A 24,372-nucleotide genomic window follows, 5' to 3' on the forward strand; every position below is an offset into this window, starting at 1 on the left:
GTGTATATATATCAGTCATGGTGCACGGAGGTTGTAGATTAATAAAATTACATTCACTATTGTGCAAAACATAATATGTATATGCTGCATTTATGTGTTACTGTGCAAAAGATAATCCTGTAGCACCATTTAAAATGAATGAACAAAAGAGAAATCCAAGTCAAGTAAATATTTTGTGTGACCGCCTTCTTCCTTCAAGACAGCATCAAAGCATGAATTCTTTTAGGTACACTTGCACACAGTTTTTGAAGGAACTCAGCAGAGAGGTTGCTCCAGAAATCTTTCAGGGGCACAGATCATCTGTTTATGTAGGCTAGTGAAAACCTTTCTGCCTCTTCATGTAGTCCCAAACAGATTCGATGATAAGATCAGGCCTCTGTCGGGGCATTATCATCACTTACAGGACTCGACTCCTTCTTTTTCCTTACGCTGAGGATAGCTCTTAATAAAATTGGATGTATGTTTGGTGTTATTGTCCTGGTGAAGAATAAATTTGAAGCCAATCAGATGCCTCCTTGATGGTATTGCATGAATCTTACTGCATTTCATTAAAGGGAATCTGTCACCCCCTGAGACTTATCAGACCTCTAATATGGTCATACGGGTGATAGCAATGTAAATCTATACATACCTGTATGTCCCATATTAGAGGTTTGCACGCTTTGAAATTGCTTTTTATTATATTAGTTTTGACATGCTTACTAGCCGGGGGACGCAAAGAAATCTCCGCCTATTACCATAATTTCCATATTCGCCTCTCCCTTGCATGTCACAGGGCCCTGTGACGTGCAGTTCCCGTGGCCGTGTGAGTGGGTGGTTGAAGATTTCCACTCCACTCCCATCTAAAGCTGTTTTAGTAGATATGATTACCTGTGTAAACATAAAAGATGTTATTGAGGTTTAGCAGGTATGTATTACATGTATATGGAAATCTCCACCCTGGATTTTGCCAGTGGATACTGGCAGGTTCCAGAAGCAGAGAAGGACAAGGCGAAGACAGCGTTCATCCTCCCGATTGGACTCTGAGTTCAACAGAATGCTGTTTGGTATTTCAAATGCACCTGTGCCATTTCAGCAACTAATGGAACATTGCCTGGGTGACCTGAACTTCGACTCTGTGTTGATCTACCTACATGATGTAGTGGTGTTCAGGACATCATTCAAGGATCATCTGCAGAAACTACGACAAGTCCTGCAGCGACTTCAAGACCATGGACTGAAGATCAAGCCCAAGAAATGCCAATTGTTCCAAGACCGTATAGAATACCTGAGTCATCTGGTCACTCCCGAAGGAGTGGACAGAGTGCAGCCAGCTGCCAGTAAGGTGACAGCCATCCAGAAGTGGCCTCAGCCGAGAAGGTTGCGAGAGGTGAGAGTCTTTTTGGGACTGGCGGGATATTACAAACGGTTTGTCCCAAAGTTCGCCCATCAGGTTGGTCCTTTGATTGAGCTGCTGAGAGGCACATCTCGAGGGCCCAAGAATCGTTCCATTCAGTTGGGTCCTCAACAGCAGAAGGCCTTTGAGGAAGTGAAAGTTGCCCTAACCAGCTCTCCAATTCTGGATTATGCAAAGTACAGGGTGGGTCATTTATATGGATACACCTAAATAAAATGGGAATGGTTGAGATATCAACTTCCTGTTTGTGGCACATTAGTATATGGGAGGGGGAAAACTTTTCTAGATGGGTGCTGACCATGGCGGCTATTTTGAAGTTGGCCATTTTGGATCCAACTTTATTTTTTTTAATGGGAAGAGGGTCATGTGACACATCAAACTTATTGAGAATTTCATAAGAAAAACAATGGTGTGCTTGGTTTTAACATAACTTTATTCTTTCATGAGTTATTTACAAGTTTATGACCACTTAAAAAAAGTGTTCAAAATGCTGCCCATTGTATTGGATTGTCAATGCAACCCTCTTCTCCCACTCTTGACACACTGATAGCAACACTGCAGAAGAAATGCTAGCACAGTCTTCCAGTATCCGTTGTTTCAGATGCTGCACATCTTGTATCTTCACAGCATAGAGTCGCTTACCTTTGTTTCCATGTTGTATGTACTGTATGGCTTTTTGGCCTCAATTATACCATGAACACCACTTCTGGTCAGACTCCTCCTAATAGTAGATGCATGTAACTGGGTCCCACTGGTTGCTGACAATTGTAGCAGTTGGCACTGATGAATAACTTTTTATTTTGAAGGTTAGCATAGATGATGTGTCTTGTTTCCTTTTTTCCATGTTGTATGTACTGTATGGCTTTTTGGCCTCAATTATTCCATGAACACCACTTCTGGTCAGACTCCTCCTAATAGTAGATGTATGTAACTGGGTCCCACTGGTTGCTGACAATTGCAGCAGTTGGCACTGATGAATATCTTTTTATTTTGAACGTTAACATAGATGATGTGTCTTGTTTCCTTGGCCGTCCACTGTGTCTGTAGTCCTCAAGTTTGTCTATTTCTTTGTTCTTATCCAAAAAACTTAAACAGAACATCTTGAAATCCTATTCTGCTTTGAAATCTTTGCCAGGAAAGTTGTGTCTTTTGCTTTGCAAAGTCTTGCCTTGGTATTTGATGTGTGTCACAGTGTATCTAGACAAATGAATGCTGTTAATGCTGTTTTGAAGGCAAAATGGGGTCTCACCAACTATTGATTTGACTTACACTTCTCCTTTGTTCACTAACTTTGCATTTTATTAATTGCTAAAAATAAGCTTAGTTGATTAAAAAAAATGTGGTACAAATGTAGCAAAAAATAAAAACATATGTAAGTTTGGTATGGTCACGATCTTATCACCCTGAAAAATAAAGATAGCATAGTTGTTGTTTATTTTACTAATAGTGAAGACACGGGGTCTTCCATGGGTGTAATACTGCTCAGACAACACAGGGTGAGGGTAAAACAGCGTGGCAATACTTTATTGAACCACAAAGCAGAACCATCCCAGGAAATACCCAAGATGGTTCAATATTACACAGTCTCACCCTTCCACTCCACCCGCCTGGGACAGAACAGCTGTGACCGCTGTAGCGGCAAGCTTAGGGAGCTAGCAGTACATTTAGGTACAAGGCCAGGAGACCCAAGGGTCCCACCCTGGCCTCTCCAAGAGTTTCCATGGGGCCTGATGACCGGCTGGTCCCAAACTGGCTTCTCCAAATGTCTCTATGGTGACCGGACAGTCCCTCTTGGCAACCCCAAACAACATATCCATGGGGCCAGGTGACTTCATCATCTTAACCTGGTCTCCCTAAACTTATCCATGGTCTCTCTGATGGTCAATGGAGCACATACGCATCTTTTCAGTCAGGGCTATGTACCATCTGTGTCTCTTTGAGTAAAGCCATCCTACCAAGCTGATGGTGTAAAGAGAGTCTCAATCAGGTCTCATTGTTTGAGCTAATCAATTTACATAGCTGGTATAGCAGGGGCTCTTTAAATCAACATCATTATTTCAGAATCAAAGAGGAGACAACAATCAGGGTTGTACAAATACTGTTCTATTCTTATTGACCAGGCACATAAATACACATATATTCACAAGTCAACAGAAACACAATAGTGTATTTCTCTTGGATTAACAAATCTAAACATCTGGCTGATAAAAATTTTAAGCTGTTTCGTCACATTGCTCCCCCAATCTTAATCAGCCAGACATGATAGGATCCCAATTATCCTTCTCCACTTATTGGAGACAGTCCATCAGCATGTCTTTAAGCACAGGCATGAATGTAAGAGGTTTCACCTTCATGAGAACCAAACTTTGCATCATCCAGTTTCCTCAGGAAAATATTCCATGTCTTCCTTGCGAATAAACTCCACACATAATTGATGAAAACAGACTGGTATCCATAGCGTCCATGCATGCCGTCCTCAGCGTCCACTGGTTCCTGAATTAAATCCAATGAGTGTTGGTGGCCTGGTAGTAAATCTGTTGAAGCTGACACACCTCCTGCAGTTGCTGTTTCTTGTTGATGCTGTGTATACTCTCCTGTCCTCCTCCCAAGGCTGGTTGGGTTGGACATGGCAGCATCTGAAACCCACTGTGTATGCCTTACCTATGGTCTGCTGGGTCTTTTTAAATGCCTTCTTGGGTGTGGAGCCCTTTTGGATGGTGTGTGCTAACACTAGTCCCCTTGCATCTCCCACAGATCCTCTTGGCTGAGTAGTATCTCACAATTGCCAGCACAATGTGAAGACCCGGGCTCTTCTGTGCATGTAATACTACTCAGACAACACAGGGTGAGGGTAAAACAGCGTGACAATATTTTATTGAACCACAAAGAGGACAATAAACACATATGATCGTCCCAGCAAATATCCAAGATTGTACAATATTACAAAGGCTCATCCTTCCGCTCCGCCCGCCTGGGACTGAACAGCTGCAACTTTTTGGACTTCAATGGTCAACTACCTCAACCAGTTGCCCCCTTGCTTCTGGCGGGCCTCCAGAGAGAGAAGGTAGCTGCAAGCTTTGGAAGCTAACAGTACATCGAGGTACAAGGCCAGGAGACCCGAGGGTCCCACCCTGGCCTCTCTAATGGCTTCCATGCGGCCGGATGACCGGCTGGTCCCAATCTGGCTTCTCCGAATGTCTCCATGGGTTCCAGGTGACTGGACAGTCCATCCTGGCAACCCCAAACAACATATCCATAGGGCCAGGTCACTTCATCGTCCCAACCTGATTTCCCCAAACGTATCCATGGTCTCTCTGATGGTCAATGGAGCAGATCCGCATCTTTCCAGTCAGGAAATATACCCTTACACTAGAATCATGTAGAATACAAATCTGTATATCTTTGGTTAAAGCCATCGTACCAAGCTGATGATTTGTCCTCTTGCTTCTCCTTGATTTTCTGTTGCAAGTCTCTTTTCAGCAGGCTAGATAAACCCTTTTTCTATTTCCATAAAAAGGTCATCAGTCACAGGTCGGGGTTAGAGGTAAAGGTGCAGGGCTCACTTAGGTCTCACTCAGGTCTCATTTTTTGAGCTAATCAATTTACATAGCTGGTATAGCAGGGGCTCTTTAAATCAACATCATTGTTTCAGAATCAAAGAGGAGATGACAATCAGGGTTATTCAAATACTGGTCTGTTCTTATTGACCAGGCACATAAAAACACATACATTCACAAGTCAGTCAACAGAAACACAATAGTGTACTTCCCTTGGATTAACAAATCTAAATGTCTGGCTGATAAACATTTTAAGCTGTATCATCACAATAATGATGAATGTTGTTAAAAATAAATTAGTTAAGTTTAGGATTTAAGTTTTTGTTCATTTTGCCTCCAAAAGAGTCTAATAAAAAGTCGCATGTACCACAAAACAATGTTACTAAAAATTATAGATAGTTTGTATTGCAAAAAGCTATCATACAACTCTGCTAATGGAAAATTGTAAAATACAGGGCTCTCAGAATATGGTGACATAAAAACAAGTTTTTTGGAACGGTGTATTTATTGTACAGTATAATAAAACTTAAAACTATATAAATTTGGTATCACCTTATACTGACCTACAGAAGTTAACACTTTATTTTTCCAGCAAAGTGAATAGGGTAAAACTTTATATGAAAGAAACAGTGTCAGAATTGCTGTTTTCTTTATATTCCTCCCAAGAAAGTACAAATAAAAATTTGATAATAATTTAAATGTACACCAAACTGATTCCATTCACAAATACAACTAATTCCAGAAAAAGGAAGCAATATTATTACTAATACGTCAAAAAATAAAAAAAGTTATGGATCCTGAAACATGACAAAAAAAATTAGTAGAAAAAAAATAGTTTGTCATAAAGGCTAAAACTGGCTGCGGTGCCAAAGTGTCAAGACCGGCATCTAAAATGCCGGTATTAATGAATTGAGACTTTTGGTGTATTTACACATTTATAATTATATACATCCTTGCTTGATATTACCCTAAATTAGGCTTGCTGTGAAAACCCATCTTTTGTGATAATTAGCATGGACAAACTTAAAGAGGTAACCCAAGACTTTTCTATTTTTTTCATTTGGGGCTAAGAACTTACCAGCAGATAGTTGCTAGCTACCTGCCTGTTCTGCCCAGTAATGATCTGTCGCAGTTCAGGCAGAGTCGTTCCTACTTTCTTTGACCTTGCATTAACAGAGCAGCTGTTTCTCTTCCTGTTTGATCTGTTGGCAGGGCATCACTGAAGACATCATACTGATTGTCCGGCTGTCAATCAGCATGACATCAACAGTGATTCCTTATTTACTGAGCAGAGAGGAAGAGAAGAAGCTTCTCTATAGATGTGACATCACCAGAAGCAATAAAATTGCTGGCAGCAGTGGTCAATGGCTGCAGAGATTGTTGCAAGGCAGAACAGACAAATTGTTAAAAGCAAAAGTTCTTAGCCTGATACTAAAAAATATTCAGAATCCCGGATAACCGCTTCAAATGCAAAAGTAGGAGAATTTCTCAAAACATACCACTAAAGGGTTTCAAAACACATTTTTTTATTTATTTGTATATGGAGATTTTACACTGACAAGCAAAAGAGTAACAATGCTTTGAACTTTTGACTTTCAAGCACCATAGCTCACCGTCCACTACTGCTTCGAACTTGAGACCACCATCATTTTATAGACAATTATCTTGGTTATATCATACAAAAATTTGACTTGCAACTATTTAGCATATGATTAGTTATTTGTATATGTTTTGGTCCTGGTGGTGGAAAAACCTTTTTCTTCCTGTATATTACAAATTAAAACCTATTGTCCCATTCACTAATAGCTTAGTGTGTTATTAGGTTGAGTCCCAAGTGAAAGGTCACTAGTTCCAATCTAGGAGTAGCCATGAAAAAGATTGCCGAAGAAAAGAGAAACAGCATCATCCAGCTCATTGATAGCAGTCTCTTGGCCAAGAAAATTGACAAACTGCATCAAGTTAGTGCCATGACAGTTGGAAAAAATATGAAATGAAGTCCATTTATCCATTCAAAAGCAAAGAGGTGGACGTCCAGTCAAAATATCAGAGTCAACAAGTTAGCTCATCGCAAGGTTTATCAGTTCTGGCTCGACAAACACGGCAGTAGAGGTGGCTCATATGCTTTATAATAGTGAGATCACAGATGCTCATGCAAGCACCGTGTGATGCAAGTTAGATAAGTCTGGAATGGTGGCCCAAAAAAAGTTGAAGAAACCTCGACTTCAATATCATCATAAGAAGCATCGTCTCTAATTTGCAAAACAGTATGGAAAGTGGACAGTAAAAGACTGAAAACAAGTAATTTGGAGAGATGAGACGGAAATCAATAGACTGGACTCTGATGGGTGCAAATGGGTCTTGAAGAAACAAGGGAAAATGGGGCTAATGGATAAAGGAATTGAAGGAACTGTCAAGTTCGATGGAGGAAGCTTGATGATATGGGGAAGTTTCACAGCCGAAGGCGTTTGATACTTGACTAAGATCGATGGTGGTCTTAATGTTGAGCTATATGTCAGTATCCTACAAGACGAGTTACTTTGTACACTCAAGTACTATTGGAATGAAAAGGATGACATAGTGTTCCAGCAGGACAATAACCCAAAGAATACATTGAGATTGTCAAAGAAATGGTTCAATGACAATGAAGTAGAGGTGCTGGATTGGCCCCCAGAGTCCCCAGAACTCAACCCAATTAAACACTTGTGGGTAGAGTTGAAGAAAAAGCTGTATACATACCCAAGTGAGTTGACCAGTATGCGCCAACTTTGGGAAAGTGGAGAAGAGACCTGGGATCAAATTTCAGTCAAGACATGCTTGAATCTGATTGAGAGCATGCCCAGAAGGATTCAAGTAATGTTGAATGTCAAAAGTGGATTTACAAAATACTAACAAAATATTAAAAATTCAAATTTAGATTTTAGGAGCAAAACAGTAACAATGCAGTGACAAGACAAGAATCTGCATAATTAATCATATGCTAAATAGTTGCAAGTCTGATTTATGTATGAGATAGCTAAGATGTTTGTCTATAAAATGATGGTGGTCTCACATTTGAAGCAGTAGTGGATGGTGACATATGGAGCCTGAAAAACAAAAATTTAAAGCATTGTTAGTCTTTTGCTCATCGGTGTTATTCACCCAATAGTTCTTCTATTAACACTATAAATATTATTGCAGGCAGTTACAAAATATTCTTACCCTCTCCTCTGCAGGTCCTCAATCCCCACTCCACCAACTTGCACATCCTTGCAGAAATCTTAAACACCTTTACCTGCACTCACTCTCTGAATCCCTTCTCCCTCTTACAGACATTAGTTCTTTACACGATGCAGACATTGCTGCCACTTTATACAACACCACAACAGCAGCAGCTTTTAATTTGGTCACCCCCCTCTCTCACACATACCAAAGATTGCGCAATCAACAGGCAACCCTGGCACATCAGCCTAATAAAAGAACTGAGACGGGCCTCCAGGGTTGCTGAGCGTAGATGGAAAAGGTCCCACTCCAATGAGCACTTCATCGCATTCAAACAGTCCCTCACTACCTTCAAGTCCACACTCACTGCAGCAAAACAAACATACTTCTCATCTCTCATATCCTCCCTGTCTCACAACCCCAAACAACTATTCAACACCTTCAATTCTCTCCTCCACTCCCCAGTGCCTCCTCCCTCTCTTCTTATTTCAGCCAAAGACTTTGCCTCATCCTTCAAGCAGAAGATTGACACCATCAGTGTTTGCCTAAAGTCCCCACAACCCCTCCTCATATCCACTCAACCCTCCTCCTCCAAAACCACCTTCTCCATCATTACGGAAGATCAACTTTTCTCTTTACTCTCCAAATCACACTTCACCACTTGTAAACTTGATCCGATCCGGTCCCACCTCATTCCAAACCTTACCACTATTTTCATCCCAACCCTAACCCATCGTTTCAACCTTTCACTAACAACTGGCATCTTCCCCTCATGCTTCAAACATGCCTCAATCACACCTATCCTCAAAAAGCCCTCCCTTGACCCCTCCTTTCTGACTAGCTATTGCCCCATATAACTTCTCCCCTATGCCTCAAAATTACTAAAACAAAACGTCCATTCTGAACTGTCCTCCCACCTCTCCTTCTGCTTCCTGTTCGACCGCCTATAATCTGGTTTCCGACTGCACCGTTCTACTGAAACTGCACTGACTAAAGTTACCAACTACCTACTAAGTGCCAAATCCAAGCGCCACTAATCTGTCCTCCTCCTCCTCCAGGACCTTTCATCTGCCTTCGACACAGTGGACCATTCCCTCTTACTACAGACTCTCTCATTTCTCGGCTTCACAGACTTGGCCCCATCTTGGATCTCCTCATACCTAACAGACAAGAAATTCAGTGTCTCCAACTAGCACATCACCTCCTCATCTCGCCCCCTATCTGTTGGTGTTCCCCAAGGCTCAGATCTAGGACCCCTGCTCTTCTCCATCTACACCTTAGGCCTGGGACAGCTCATAGAGTCTCATGGCTTTCAGTATCACCTCTATGCTGATGACACACAGATCTACCTCTCTGGACCCTATATCTCCTCCCTACTAACTAAAATCCCACTATGTCTGTCCGCTATCTCATCCTTCTTCTCTGTTAGATTTCTAAAACTTAATATGGATAAAACAGAATTCATCATCTTTCCGCCATCTCACTCAACCCCTCCCAACTCACCTATCTATCAACGTCAATGGCTGTCCACACTCCCCAGTCCCGCAAGCTCACTGACTTGGGGTAACCCTGGACTCTGACCTCTCCTTAAAACCACATATCAAAGCCCTTTCCACTTCCTTCCGACTACAACTTAAAAATATCTCCCGGATCTGCACATTCCTCAATCGTGTATCTGCAAAAACACTAGTGCATGCCCTCATCATCTCCCGCCGCGATTACTGCAACCTCCTGCTCTGTGGGCTCCCTTCCATCACTCTAGCACCCCACCAATCTATCCTAAACTCTGTTGCTGGACTAATGCACATGTCCCCCTGCTATTCCCTGGCCTCTCCTCTCTGTTAATCTCTTCACTGGCTCCCCATTACCCAGAGACTCTAGTTCAAAACCCTAACCATGGCATACAAAGCCATTCACAACCTGTCTCCTCCATATATCTTTGACCTAGTCTCCCGGTACATACCCACACGCAACCTCCGATCCTCACAAGATCTCCTTCTCTACTCCCCTCTTATCTCCTCTTCCCGCAATTTCATACAAAATTTCTCCTGTGCATCCCTCCTACTCTGGAACTCTCTACCCCAACATATTAGACTCTCTCCTACCGTGGAAACCTTCAAAAGGAAACTGAAAACCTACCTTTTCCGACAAGCGTACAACCTGCAGTAACCACCGTTCCACCATACAGCTGCACGACCTGCCCTACCCTCACCTACTGTATCCTCACCCATCCCTTGTAGACTGTGAGACCTCGCGGGCATGGTCCTCACTCCTCCTGTACCAGTCGCTGTCACATTTTGTTTTAGATTATTGTAATTGTTTTTGCTATGTTGGCCCCTTTCTCACATGTAAAGCGCCATGGAATAAATGGCACTATAATAATAAATAATAATAATAATACAGTCCAAGAAGGGGATCTTTGAATGCTTGCAGTTGGAATTATATATTTAAAGAAGCGAATGGCTATCAGATTTTTTCTAGCTCAGGATCAGTGAACAATTTTCTAAATACCTTAATTTGGCAAAAACTTACAGTACAGACCAAAAGTTTGGACACACCTTCTCATTTAAAGATTTTTCTGTATTTTCATGACTGTGAAAATTGTACATTCACACTGAAGGCATCAAAACTATGAATTAACACATGTGGAATTATATACTTAACAAAAAAGTGTGAAACAACTGAAAATATGTCTTATATTCTAGGTTCTTCAAAGTAGCCACCTTTTGCTTTGATGACTGCTTTGCACACTCTTGGCATTCTCTTCATGAGCTTCAACTTTTGGTCTGTACTGTATGCTTTTTTCTACTGCACTCTTTTAAGATTCAAAGATGGCATATACCATCTTTCACATCCCTAGATTTCAGGGCACGCTTTGTGAAGCACGAGACAAGGGTCACGCCAGAGCAGCGTCCTGTCAGTCGTGAACGTTCATTCCTCTGTTCCATTATCCTGACCATACACTAAGTGGAGCCGGACTGAACAAAGAAATGCCCGGTCAGGATGCCTGACAGGACACTGCTCTGACATGACCTCTGTCTTGTGCTTCCCGCAGCCCATCCTGAAATCTATTATATATTAGAAACAATGTACTGAGGGCCCCCCTGAAGACAATGTATAATTATTGGATGAAAATTGTTCCTGCCAACAGCTATGGCTCTCAACTCAATCATACACTCTTTGAGAGTTGCTGCAACTCTGACATGGTCAATGTGATTATGGCAATCAATTAAAAATTGAAAAAAGTAGAGAATGTAGAGAGTGTTAACCCGTTACCCACCGTAACGCATTCTTATCGCGATCATTAAGGGTACTTATTCCACAGCGCCATGAAAATAAGTATATATCTCCGCCCGGCGGCGGCGATTCCTGCGGGTGTCAGCTGTGTATGACAGCTGATACCCTGCAGTATCGGCCCCAGCCAGTCACGATGCCGATTGCGGCTGATTAACCCCTTAAATACTGCTGTCAATCGGGACAGCGGTATTTAAGTTGTTACAATGGGGTCTTGCAACCCCCTTAGTAACCATCGGACCCTCGCGATAAGAATCATGGTACCCTGAGATTATGTGATGATCCCAGGGTACGGTGGCCTTTGAGAGCCAGCAATAAGCTGGCTCTCACTGGCACAGTCAGTTGCGTTATTTAGTGCATTTAGCAAACGCCGTAAAAAAAAAACACGCCAAAAATTACACTTTTTCATCATACTAACTCACGAAAAAGTGAATAAAATGCGATTGAAAAGTCGCATAGAAAAAAAAATTATGTAAATAAAAATGCCAAACTATCCCGCAAAAAAACAAGCCATAATATGGCTCATTCAGCAAAAAAATAAAAAAGTTACAGCTCTCAGAATGCGATGATGCAAAATCTAATTTTTTTTGTAAAATACTGTTTTTAGTCTGTAAAAATAGTGAAGACAGACTTTCCTATCACTGAGATCGGAGATGGCAGCTGATACTGATAAGATTCTATGCAGACAGGAGAAAGGAGAAGGAAGGAGGAGCCTCTGCCTCTAGTTCCTTCCTCCTCTCACCTCTTCATGAATTTTCATCAGTAGTAACTTGCCATCTCCGATCTCAGTAATGGGAAATTCTGTCTTCACTGAATACAGTATTACCCATAAATTGAGAATCTTTAGAATGAATGATCAGTTCTGGCAGAGAAAGAAGCAGAATTTCCCTGATAAGATAAAGTGCAAACTTTCTTATTTTCACGTGTACTATTGATTTATGTAATAAAAATTATGATGATGGTTTCTTTTTAAAGAATAGTGATTGGAGCTAGCTCAAACTGCTGCTTTTACAGGCATGTGGTGACTGCCAGGTATAGCATAACCTAAACTCCTGAGTTAACTGCATATTATGTCTTAGGTCAGAAACAAGTTAAATAATCATAGTAATCAATATAACCTAAAAAAAGCAATTAAAAATTCTCTTCTTATGAAGAGTATGTGAGTATAAAAATATAAGAATTCTATCTATATATATATAAAATACATTGGCAATACAAGAAATAGAATTGTAAAATCCATAACTAGATGTCTGATGTCATCTGGTTCAGAAACTTTCCTGTGCCTAGTAAATTTTGAACAAAACATCTTGAAACTAAATATCTTATCGGCGATCTGGTGACATGAATTTCCATTAGTGACTAAATCAATTTAGACCTTGAAGCTTTGACAGCAATCTATTAAAGGGCTGTCCTGTGCTTCATTCTGTGGTGAAATGTGATGTTCCGTATACAAGTAAAAAGAGATTCATTCTAGATACAGTAGGTGAAGATATGTAGATTTCTTCTTCCAAGTTTCATATGTTTGGAGGAAGAATGAATATTTAGATAGAAACAAGTGATTTGATTTGCTGTGTGTGTGAGTGGATTTTATTAACTCCCTGTGGCTATAGAGCAAAGAAGCAATGATAAAAAGTATTTTTGCATATGAAACACAAATACATCTACACATAGAGCTGTATTTGTCGTTCGTAAAAGACAAAGTAGTGGACAATTTATTTTCTTATTTTTTTCCCCTCTTTTTTAGCAATTTTCCCTATTCATGCTTTTCCTGAACACAGATTTACGTTTTAGTCCAAGAACAATATATAATGTTAAAGAAAAATTTACAGAATTTTGAACATTATTCCCAATTATATGAAATCATACACATAACTTGAATAATCAGTTTTATGCTGCTCTCACGTAATCCTATTGCATCGCACTTTATTTATGCATCTGGAACTGTTTATTTTTACTTTTAAGAAAAAGTTGTCATATGTGTGTACATAGAGAATACCCGTAGCACTATTTCTGGCCATTATATGACTTGTATCCGGCATCATTTAACAGTTTTCTCCTCTGCATGTTGTAGTCACTAAAACTACAGTACTTTAACTGTGTGTTCTTCCTCTTTCTACCACTGGTTTCTTCCACATCCCCATAGATTTCTATAGACAAAGGCTGAGTTCACACGATGCGTATTTAATGCGTTTCCGCGGCGTTTTTGCAGTTGCGGAAACGCATTAAAAACGCATGGTAGAAAGACAGCAATGTTCCCCAATTGAAATCCGCATGTGCTGTGCCCATGATGCAGATTTTTCCGCAGCGTAAACGCTACGCTCAAAAATCCGCAGCATGTCAATTAATTTTGCGTAAACGCGGCGTTTTCGCCGCCATTGACTTGCATTAGAATGCGCCAATTCCGCAAGACTGCATTTGTACTTGCGCTATTGGCGCGTTCTAATGTGCGGATGGTACCCGGGTGTAGATGAGAGGAGAGTCTCATCCACACCCAGGTACCATTAAAAAAGCTGTAAAACAAGAATAAAATAAAAAATAAATGTATACTAACCTTCTGGCGGCCTGCGCAGCGCTCCTGCTTGGCTCCCGGCACTTTGCAGTGAGTTGAAGGACGTGCGCAGACGTCAGAGTCATGTGACGGGTCACATGACGCTGACGTCGGCAGGTCTTTCAATTCAAAGTTGCCGGCGAGGGAGAACGGATTGAGCAGGACAGCGCGGGCCATCGGAGGTAAGTATATACACTCTCTCGGGTCACACTATATAAATCCATGCTGTTTGCATGGATTTATATAGTGTGACCTAGTTGTCAAGCACTTTCCAGGTGATGCTAAAATCGCCTGGAAAGCGCTTGTCAATTCACATGCGGAAACGCATGTGGAAACGCATGTGAATCCACATGTATTCCGCAGGAAAAACGCATGCACAATCTGCATGCGTTTTTTCTGCCAGGGAGATGCAGAAATGATGCAGAAATTTTCTGCTTCATTTCTGCATCGTGTGCACATACCCTTAAGCAGTATTCGGATCCCTCAATTAGGATAAAATTGTAGACAAATTTGTGCAGATCTTTGTTTTGGATACTGAATGACTAGTGCAGGAAATGGTGTGGAGAGGAGAGAGAAGAAGTGACTGGGGAAAGAGTCATTTATCTCTAATGAGATATCATATAAAGTCTAGCAACTTAACTTGTACTGATGTATAAAAAATAAAAGTGTATTTACTCTGTAACTGAACTTTACCATAGGGTTCTATCAAAATTTAACCAAAATTAGGTGAACGTACCATTAGATTATGCTTTGTCTTCATTTTAAAGGGAGTCTGTCAGCAGGTTTTTGCTAGTTAATCTGAGAGTAGCATAATAAAGGGCAAGGAAGCCTGGTTCCAGCAATGTGTCACTTACTAGGCTGTGTGTTGTAGTTTCAATACAATCATTGTTTTATTTGAAGGAGATTATCACTGCCTGACTAGATCTCATGTGCACTAGTCAGGTTAATCTGTGTAACCCCACCCCCAACCATTGATTAGTAACTCACTCACAATGTACAGTATATACAGGAATGTCCCAATCAGTGGTGTGGATGGAGTTATACATAGCTGAGCATTCTAACCACTTTTACATCTACAACAGGGATTTAATCCAAACTACACCAAGCAGTCAAGTAAGTGATACATCACTGGAATCAGGGTCTCTTTTTCTATATTATGATGTTCTCAGATTACATAACAAAAACCTACTAACAGATTCCCCATAGGATTCTCTCACTACTTGCTATAGATCCTGACATAACATATATGATGTATTTACATCATATGTTGGTTCTCTCTCTTTTGTTTTAGCTCAGGAACTGAGCTTGTATCATTGATGGCAGACACTGGCTGTTATTCAGCCTGCATTTGCGTCCAACAGAAGCAGTTAACCTCTGAAATGTGGCCTACGGGATGCTGTTGGGTTGCTATAACAGCCGGGAGTCTGCTGAAGACCCCTGTGCCTGCCATTGTGGTACTTTTGTGGACACCAGGATGCAGCTGGGCTTCATAGGGGACTGTGATTATTACTATATACTGCAATACAATAATATTGCAGTATAGAGTATAATTGATTGGACAATCGCAGGTTAAAATCCCCCAAGGGGACTAAAAAATAGAGTCAACATTTTTTTTTACAAATATAGAAAAAATATATAAAAATTATAATTACCACCTTTTCTTTATTCAAGATAAAGAAATGGCAACAATTTAAAAAATAAACATAAGTGGAATTGCAGTGCCTGCAAACGTCCGATCTCTCAAAATATAATGCTTTTTAATTCAATTGTAAAATGCCATAAAGAGAAAAAAAATATAGATGGCAAAATTTATTTTTTTTTGGTCTCAGCATCACCATAAAAAATGCAATAAGAAGTGATCAAAATGTTGTATCTACCCCAATATGGTATTATTAAAAAAAAGTGCAATTCCACAATTTTTTTTTTATTTACCATGTTCACTATATGGTAAAACTGACCTGGCAATATGATTCTCCAGGTCAGTACAAGTATGCAGATACAAAACTTGTATACCTATTATTTTTATTTAAGTAGTGAAAAAAAAATCGGAAATTTGTATAAAAAAAATAAAAAAATCTTGCTTTTGTCACCATTTTTGAGACCCGTAACATTTTCATTTTTTGGGACATGAGCCTGTTGAAGGGCTTACTTTTTGAACCGTCATCTGATTTTTCACTGATACCAATTTGGGGTAGATATGATGATATTTTGATTGCCTCTTATTACATTTTATTGCAATGTTGCAGCAGTCAAAAAATGTAAGTCTGAATTTTTTTATCATTACACAGTTTACTGATTGGATTAATTTACTTTATATTTTGATCGGACTTTTATAAAAGCAGCGATTCCAAATATGTGTATTCTTTTAAAACAGTTTTATTTTTAATGGGGCCAAAGGGGCATGATTTGAACTTTTGTGTTTTTTTTTAGTTTTTTCATATATTTTAAAAACTTTTACACTTTTTTTTTCTGTATTTAATAGTACCCTTAGAAGATTTGAAGCTGCGATTGTCTAATCGCTTGTGTTATACTGTACATAGCAGTGCATCAACATTGCTATAAATAGAGAAAATCACAATCTACTATGAATGCCAGCCATGGACTGGCTTTCACAGGCATATCATAATGACAAGAAAACCCCTGGCTGTTATAATAACCCATTGACGCCCCACAATCACATCACAGGTGTGTCGATGGGCACATGAAATGGCTCACCTCTTCTGCCAGAGCGTGTTAAATACCGCTGTCAGAGATTGACATTTAAAGGGTTAACAGTTCTTCTCCACACTCAGCTGTTAAGTGCCCATGATAGTTGCTTAAATCAGCCATCATCTGCCGGGAAAGATGAAGGCTCGGCGTGTGAGGCAGCATCAAAGGGATACGATATATGAATAACATGTACATCATATGTCATGAAGGGGTTAATTGTACTGATCTGGAGAAGCACATTGTCCAGTTCAATTTTACCACACAATGAACATCATAAAAAATAAACTTAATAGACAATTAAGAATTAATTTTTTTTGCATAATTTCACTGCATTTGAATATATGATGTCATTCAAAACTACAAACCCATCCAGTAAGAATCAACCCTAAAAGGTTACAAATGTCTCTCAGGGTGACTGCATAAACTGTCTCACCCTCCTCACACACACAAGCTAGTTTCTTCCCACCACTGCCCATTTCCCAAGTGTGAAGAGATTGTGTGTGGTGCCCATAACTAGAAAACACTTGTGGGCTAAGGACCTGTTGTCTGACCTATGGATAAGTCCACTCTGAATTTAAATAAGTTGTCCAGTCTTCTAATGAAAGTCTGCCTTCACTTTCTGTGACTGCAAACTTCTGAATCCTTACAGCAAGAGCACTGCGTTATATCAGGACTGTCTGATATTGCTGGCAATAGTGGATGGTCAAGTAACCGCAACTATAACTTGTATATTTCTTATGATTCAGGAGTTCCTACCTCGACAAGTTGGGAGAGAGCTGCTCCACATTCCGTTACTGCGGCATTGTGCTTGAAAAGGCCCCTGTAGTACATAACCCATGCTGCAAGTAAAGTTCACCACATCATTTAAGTTAAATTCACTTCCATTTGTTATTCCATGAGTTGGATTTCCAGGATGACCACAAGTGATAGCTGTAAAAAAAGGTAAAATTTATTTGATGCAAGTGAGTGCATCTATATGTGAAAAATATCATCAGGTATATTATGAGTGATTAAATGTAATCAAGGCAGTAACATTTATATTTGTCCTTCTTTGATTTCATTAAAACATTGCTTTATTGGAACACCTAAAAAGTTCAATACACTATATATATTCATGTGTATATGTAGCTAAAACAATTAACGTTTTAGGAAATAAGAATTTGACACTAGTAACTTTAGTTAAAGTACATATTACAGATGAGCAGATCTTTTGTAATTCCAATTTACCAGCTTTGCCAAAAGTTTCAAAAAATGCTATTTGTGGCGATTAAAAGTGGCCACAAAACTCAACACTAAAAAGTCTGTAATTGCATTGAAAATATGCATAAGATGTTCAAAGGACTTCTAGGACTGTATTAAACCCCTCTTGAGCTCTTTAATGTAAACACAGCTTTATCATTGTACAAGTGACCTCAAACTATCTGGCTAAGGAAAAACAGATGGTAGCTGTTGGTAACTAATATTATTTAACATCACACTGCAACATCAGACTTTTTAGGCTACTTGGATTTTAAAAATGGTTCCAAAGTGATCCCTTTTGGGGGGCATATGCCTGACTTGCTGGTAATTATATACAAACAGTGCAAACAGAAGAAGCTGTGACTTTTTTACACGGAGTGGTTAAAAAATTATACTTGTTTGGGGAGTAAAAAGAGCCTTTTTCTTTACTAAATGAAGAATCGTTAGAACAATAGCTTTTTTTTTCCACAAGCCATACAAAAATTATCCTTTTATTTAGAGAGCAAAAACATGTATGCTGTTTTGAAAGTAAAGATATCATATCTTCCCATCTTGAAGTGAAAACAATATTCCTTTTTTGAAACCCGCATTGCCTTAATTAACAAATGTCAAAATAATTAACCACTTAAAAGCCCAGGGCATACTAATACATACCTGTGTCCTGGGCTTTAAGAGCCAGGTACGTATTAGTACGTTCTGTTGATTTCGCCCGCACACAGGCTGTGCGGGCGCGATCGCCACCAGGTGTCAGCTGATTGTCACAGGTGACACTGGTGCTATGTGCTGGGAGCGGTCCCGCACCGCTCCCGGCACATTAAACCCCGCAATGCTGCAATCAAAGTCGATCGCAGCATTGCGGGGGCAAGGGGAGGTGATTGCCATACTCACCTCTCCTGCCGGCGTCCAACACTGTCTGCTGCGGCTTCGTCATGACAACATCCGGGTCACCAGAGAGAAGGAAGATACTTTGGTCATGCACAGTGCATGACCAAATTATCTTCTGCATTTGCAGCGCTGACAGCCTGTATAGAACAGGGATGGAGCAACATCCCTATGCAATACAGGCGATCAAAGTAAAAAAAAGTGTTAAAAAATGAAAAAAAAATTTTTTGTAAAAATATGAAAAAATAAAAACAAAAAAAATAATCCACCAAAAATAAAAATATAATGTACCCATCAATAAATATTATGAAAAAAAACAAAATAATAAGAGTGCACATATTTGGTATCGCCGCGTCTGAAACGACCAGACCTATAAAACTGTCCCACTAGTTAACCCCTTTAGTGAACATGGTAAAAAAAAATAAATAAAAAACAAAGCAAAAACAATGCTTTATCATCATACTGACAAAAAAATGGAATAACACGCGATCAAAAAGACTAATATAAATAAAAATGGTACTGCTGAAAATATCATCTTGTCTCGCAAAAAACAAGCCGCCATACAGCTCCATCAGTCAAAAAATAAAAAAGTTATAGCTCTCAGAATAAAAATATTTTTTTCTATAAAATGGCTTTTATTGTATAAAAGCGCCAAAACATAGAAAACTATATAAATGTGGCACCGCTGTAAGCGTACTGACCCGAAGAATAAAGCTACCTTATCAATTTTACCACACGCGGAATAGCATAAAATTAAAAAAAAAAAAAAAAAAACAATTCCTGAATTGTTGGTTTTTGTTTATTCTGCCTCCCAAAAACACGAATAGAAAGTGATCAAAAAATGTCACATGCCTGAAAATTGTACCAATAAAAACGTCATCTCATCCCTCAAAAAACAAGCCATCACATGACTCTGTCGGTCAAAATATGGAAAATTTATAGCTCTCAAAATATGGCGATGCAAAAACTAGATTTTGCAAAAAAATGCATCTTTTAGTGTGTGACAGTTGTCAATCATAAAAACCCAATATGATTCTGGTATCGCTGCAATCGCACCGCCCCAAAGAATAAAGTTGCCTAATCACTTATACCGCATGAGGAACGGGGTAAAAAATAAACTGTAGGGTTAGGGTTGGGCTAGGGTTAGGGTTAGGGTTGGGATTAGGGTTGGGAATTTTTTCAAAAGTAAAAAATAAAAAGATGATGATATGGTGACTAGTGTTGAGAGCAAGTGCTTGCTACTTGAGTTTGCATCAGGTGACGGGTATGCACTGAGTATCGCGGGTGCTCAAGTGACATGCTCGAGTCTCCGCCCCATATGCTTCGCGGCCAAAAAAAACTCGTGGAGATTGCCTGCCATGCACGAGCTATCCCCGCATGTTTTTTTTTGGGTGTTTTATAACCGTGAAACATGCGGGCGGGGACTCGATCATGTCACTTGAGCAACTGCGATACATGGTGCATACCTGAGTATCCAATGCAAACTCAAGTAGCGAGCACTTGCGCTCAAGACTAATGACAACTTATTCAATATGATGACCTAATGTTATCAAATTCTGTGTCGTAACTCTGGGTTCAAAATGTTCACTATACCCTTTGATAAAATCCTTTAGGGGTGTAGTTTCCAAAATGGGGTCATTTTCGGGGGGGTTTCCACTATTTAGGCACATCAGGGGCTCTCCAAACGCGACATGGCGTTCACTCTCAATTCCAGCCAATTTTGCGTTCAAAAAGTCGCACAGTGCTCCTTCCCTTCTGAACTCAGCCATGCCCAAACACTGTATTTTCCCCACATATGGGGTATTGGCGTACTCAGAAGAAATTGCACAAAAGTTCTTGGGGTCCATTTTCTCCTCTTACCCTTGAGAAAATATAAAAATTGGGGCTAAAACATCATTTTTGTGGAAAAAGTTTGATTTTTTTATTTTCACGGCTCCATGTTATAAACTTATGTAAAGCACTTGAGGGTTCAGGGTGCTCACAACACATCTAGATAAGTTTCCTGAGTGGTATAGTTTCCAAAATGTCACTTGTGGGGGTTTTCCACTGTTTAGGCACATCAGGAGCACATCCGCTAATTATTCAAGCAAATTTTACAATCAAAAAGTCAAATGGTGCTCCTTTCCTTCCGAACTCTTCCGTATGCCCAAGTAGTGGTTTTTCCCCACATATGGGGTATCATCTTACTCAGGAGAGATTGCACAATAAGTTGCATTGTGCAGTCTCTCCTGTTACCCTTATAAAAATGCAAAACTGGGGGCTGAAAAACATTTTTGTGGGAAAAATGTGAAAATTTTATTTTTACGGCTCTATGTTCTAAACTTCTGTGAAGCACCTGGGGGTTCAAGGTGCTCTCCACACATCTAGATAAGTTCCCTGAGGGGTCTAGTTTCCAAAATGGTGTCACTTGTGGGGAGTTTTTACTGTTTAGGCACATCAGGGGCTCCCCAAATGCAAGATGGCGTCCGCTAATTATTCAAGCAAATTTTACATTCAAAAAGTCAAATGGCGCTTCATCCCTTCCGAGCCCCGCCGTGCGCCAAAACAGTGTTTTTCCCCCACATATGGGGTATCTGCTTACTCAGGAGAAATTGCTCAACAAATTTCATGGCTCAATTTCTCCTGTTACCCTCATGAAAATGCAAAATTGGTGGCTGAAAAACATTTTTTGTGGGAAAAATGTGAAAATTTTATTTTTACGGCTCAATGTTATAAACTTCTGTGAAGTCCATGTGGGTTTAAGGTGATCAGCACACATCTAGATAAGTTCCCTGAGTGGTCTAGTTTCCAACATGTTGTCACTTGTGGGGGGTTTCCAATGTTTAGGCACATCATCGGCTCCCCAAACCCAAAATGGTGTCCGCTAATTATTCAAGCAAATTTTACATTCAAAAAGTCAAATGGAGCTCCTTCCCTTCCGAACCCTGCGGTACGCCCAAACAGTGTTTTTTCCCCACATATTGGGTATCTGCGTGCTCAGGGGAAATTGCTCAACAAATTTTGGGGTCCTTTTTTTCCTGTTACCCCTGCAAAAAAAAAAAAATGGGTCTAGAGTAACATTTTTGTTCAAAAAGTTACATGTTAATTTTTTTCTCCCACATTCCAAAAATTCCTGTGAAGCACCTGAAGGGTTAATAAAGTTCTTGAATGTGGTTTTGAGCTCCTTGAGGGGTGCAGTTTTTAGAATGGTGTTACTTTTCGGTATTTTCTGTCATAAAGACCACTCAAAGTGACTTCAAATGTGATGTGGTCCCTAAAAAAATGTTTTTTAAATTTTGTTGGAAAAATGAGAAATCACTGGTCAAATTTTAACCCTTATAGCTCCCTAATAAAAAAAAATTTTGCTTCCAAAATTGTGCTGATGTAAAGTAGACATGTGGGAAATGTTATTTATTAACTATTTTGTGTGATATATCTCTCTGATTTAAGGGCATAAAAATTTTGAAAAGTGCAAAATTTTCTAAATTTTCGCTAAATTTCTGTTTTTTTCACAAATAAATGCAAGTCATATCAAATAAATATTTCCACAATCATGAAGTACAATATGTCACGAAAAAATAGTCTCAGAATCAGGGGGATCCATTGAAGCGTTCCAGAGTAATTACCTCATAAAGTGACAGTGATCAAAATTGTAAAAATTGGCCTGTCATTAACCTGCAAACCACCTTGGGTTGTAAAGGGGTTAAACAATTACAAAGACATTTTTTTCACACTGTCCAAAAGTTTAGGGAGCTGAAATGGGCTACCTATTTTGAAAGAGAAAAAGTAATAGCTTGTGAACAAGCCGGGCAAAACAAATTACCCTTTTTTGAGAGCTGTTTTATGTTTGTATAGCTACAAGAAAGTAAGTTTCCCATCATTAGTATAGTTTAGCATTATAAAACACAGTTCAGCTGTATCGCCAGTGGGGCAGAGCAGTGACAGTTGCAGCAATAGAAGCCACATGGTAGAGAATTAGGACGGAACAGGCAAGGAGATGTCTGGAAGTATAGGGCCAGCAATGGCAGCCCTGGCAGCAACATTACAATATAAATGACATAATGGAAGTTACTCGAAGTCAGGCTGAGCATAGACTATCAGTATAAGTATCAGAAGAACTGTGTACAAAACATACAATGGAAAATTAGACAGGCAGATTGTATGGCTGATTTAATAATTGTCATCTGCCATAGGTAATTGAAAGTCGGCACTGATGCAGGCCAGATTTTCGTGCTTACATTGGTTAACCTGTTACTTTTGAGTGTGACAAAGCCATTGGTGACACTAAATATTCTCACTAACATTACAATACAGGGTCAACATAACATTATATCCATAGCAAAATGGGCAAGTTCTTGCCATTGGTCCTATCTGATATCCATAAGGCCATAAGATTGGGGCTCAGGGTATCTGCCTGAGAAAGAACACAGTCTAGGTACAGCTTAACCTAGCTTATCAGCCAGTGTCTCTGCTAAAGTGCATCAGGTTATCGCATTGGCAGATGACACATCTGGTCCATCATGTCAAATATAGGAAAAAAATACAAAACGATCCAGCGGGAACTGCTAAAAACAAAGTTAATAAAACAACTTTTATATAGCCTTTAAAAACATAATACTCCACCATATGTTGGCATTAGTGCACTATAAGAGTTACGACCTATGTGTTTTGACGCTAGTCTTAATCATGGTGTGATTAATCTGATGGTAATAGTGACATACAGTACAGACCAAAAGTTTGGACACACCTTCTCATTTAAAGATTTTTCTGTATTTTCATGACTATGAAAATTGTACATTCACACTGAAGGCATCAAAACTATGAATTAACACATGTGGAATTATATACTTAACAAAAAAGTGTGAAACAACTGAAGATATGTGTTATATTCTAGGTTCTTCAAAGTAGCCACCTTTTACTTTGATGACTGCTTTGCACACTCTTGGCATTCTCTTGATGAGCTTCAAGAAGTACTCAACGGAAATGGTCTTCAAGCAATCATGAAGGAGTTCCCAGAGATGCTTAGCACTTGTTGGCCCTTTTGCCTTCACTCTGCGGTCCAGCTCACCCAAAACCATCTCGATTGGGTTCAGGTCTGGTGACTGTGGAGGCCAGGTCATCTGGCGTAGCACCCCATCACTCTCCTGCTTGGTCAAAGAGCCCTTACACAGCCTGGAGGTGTGTTTGGGGTCATTGTCCTATTGAAAAAGAAATGATGGTCCAACTAAACGCAAACTGGATGGAATAGCATGCCGCTGCAAGATGCTGTGGTAGCCATGCTGGTTCAGTATGCCTTCAATTTTGAATAAATTCCCAACAGCGTCACCAGCAAAGCACCCCCACACCATCACACCTCCTCCTCCATGCTTCACGGTGTGAACCAGGCATGTAGAGTCCATCCGTTCACCTTTTCGGTGCCGCACAAACACACGGTGGTTGGAACCAAAGATCTCTAATTTGGACTCATCAGCATAAAGCACAGATTTCCACTGGTCTAATGTTCATTCCTTGTGTTCTTTAGCCCAAACAAGTCTCTTCTGCTTGTTGCCTGTCCTTAGCAGTGGTTTCCT

General features: G+C 39.8%; 1 protein-coding gene across 2 annotated transcripts in view; it reads right to left on the reverse strand.

Annotated features, from left to right (window-relative positions):
• CSMD1 (CUB and Sushi multiple domains 1) overlaps nt 1–24,372 on the reverse strand; it is a 2,980,041-nt gene that overhangs the window by 318,441 nt on the left and 2,637,228 nt on the right. For both annotated transcript variants that reach the window (XM_073675393.1, XM_073675394.1), the window contains exon 54: nt 17,459–17,632. In XM_073675393.1, the coding sequence (XP_073531494.1) occupies nt 17,459–17,632 (174 nt within the window). The remainder of the gene's footprint in view (nt 1–17,458; nt 17,633–24,372) is intronic.

The sequence above is a fragment of the Phyllobates terribilis genome, unplaced genomic scaffold, assembly GCF_046119375.1.
Source record: "Phyllobates terribilis strain yellow unplaced genomic scaffold, ASM4611937v1 Scaffold_3__8_contigs__length_932513732, whole genome shotgun sequence".
NCBI lineage: Eukaryota > Metazoa > Chordata > Amphibia > Anura > Dendrobatidae > Phyllobates > Phyllobates terribilis.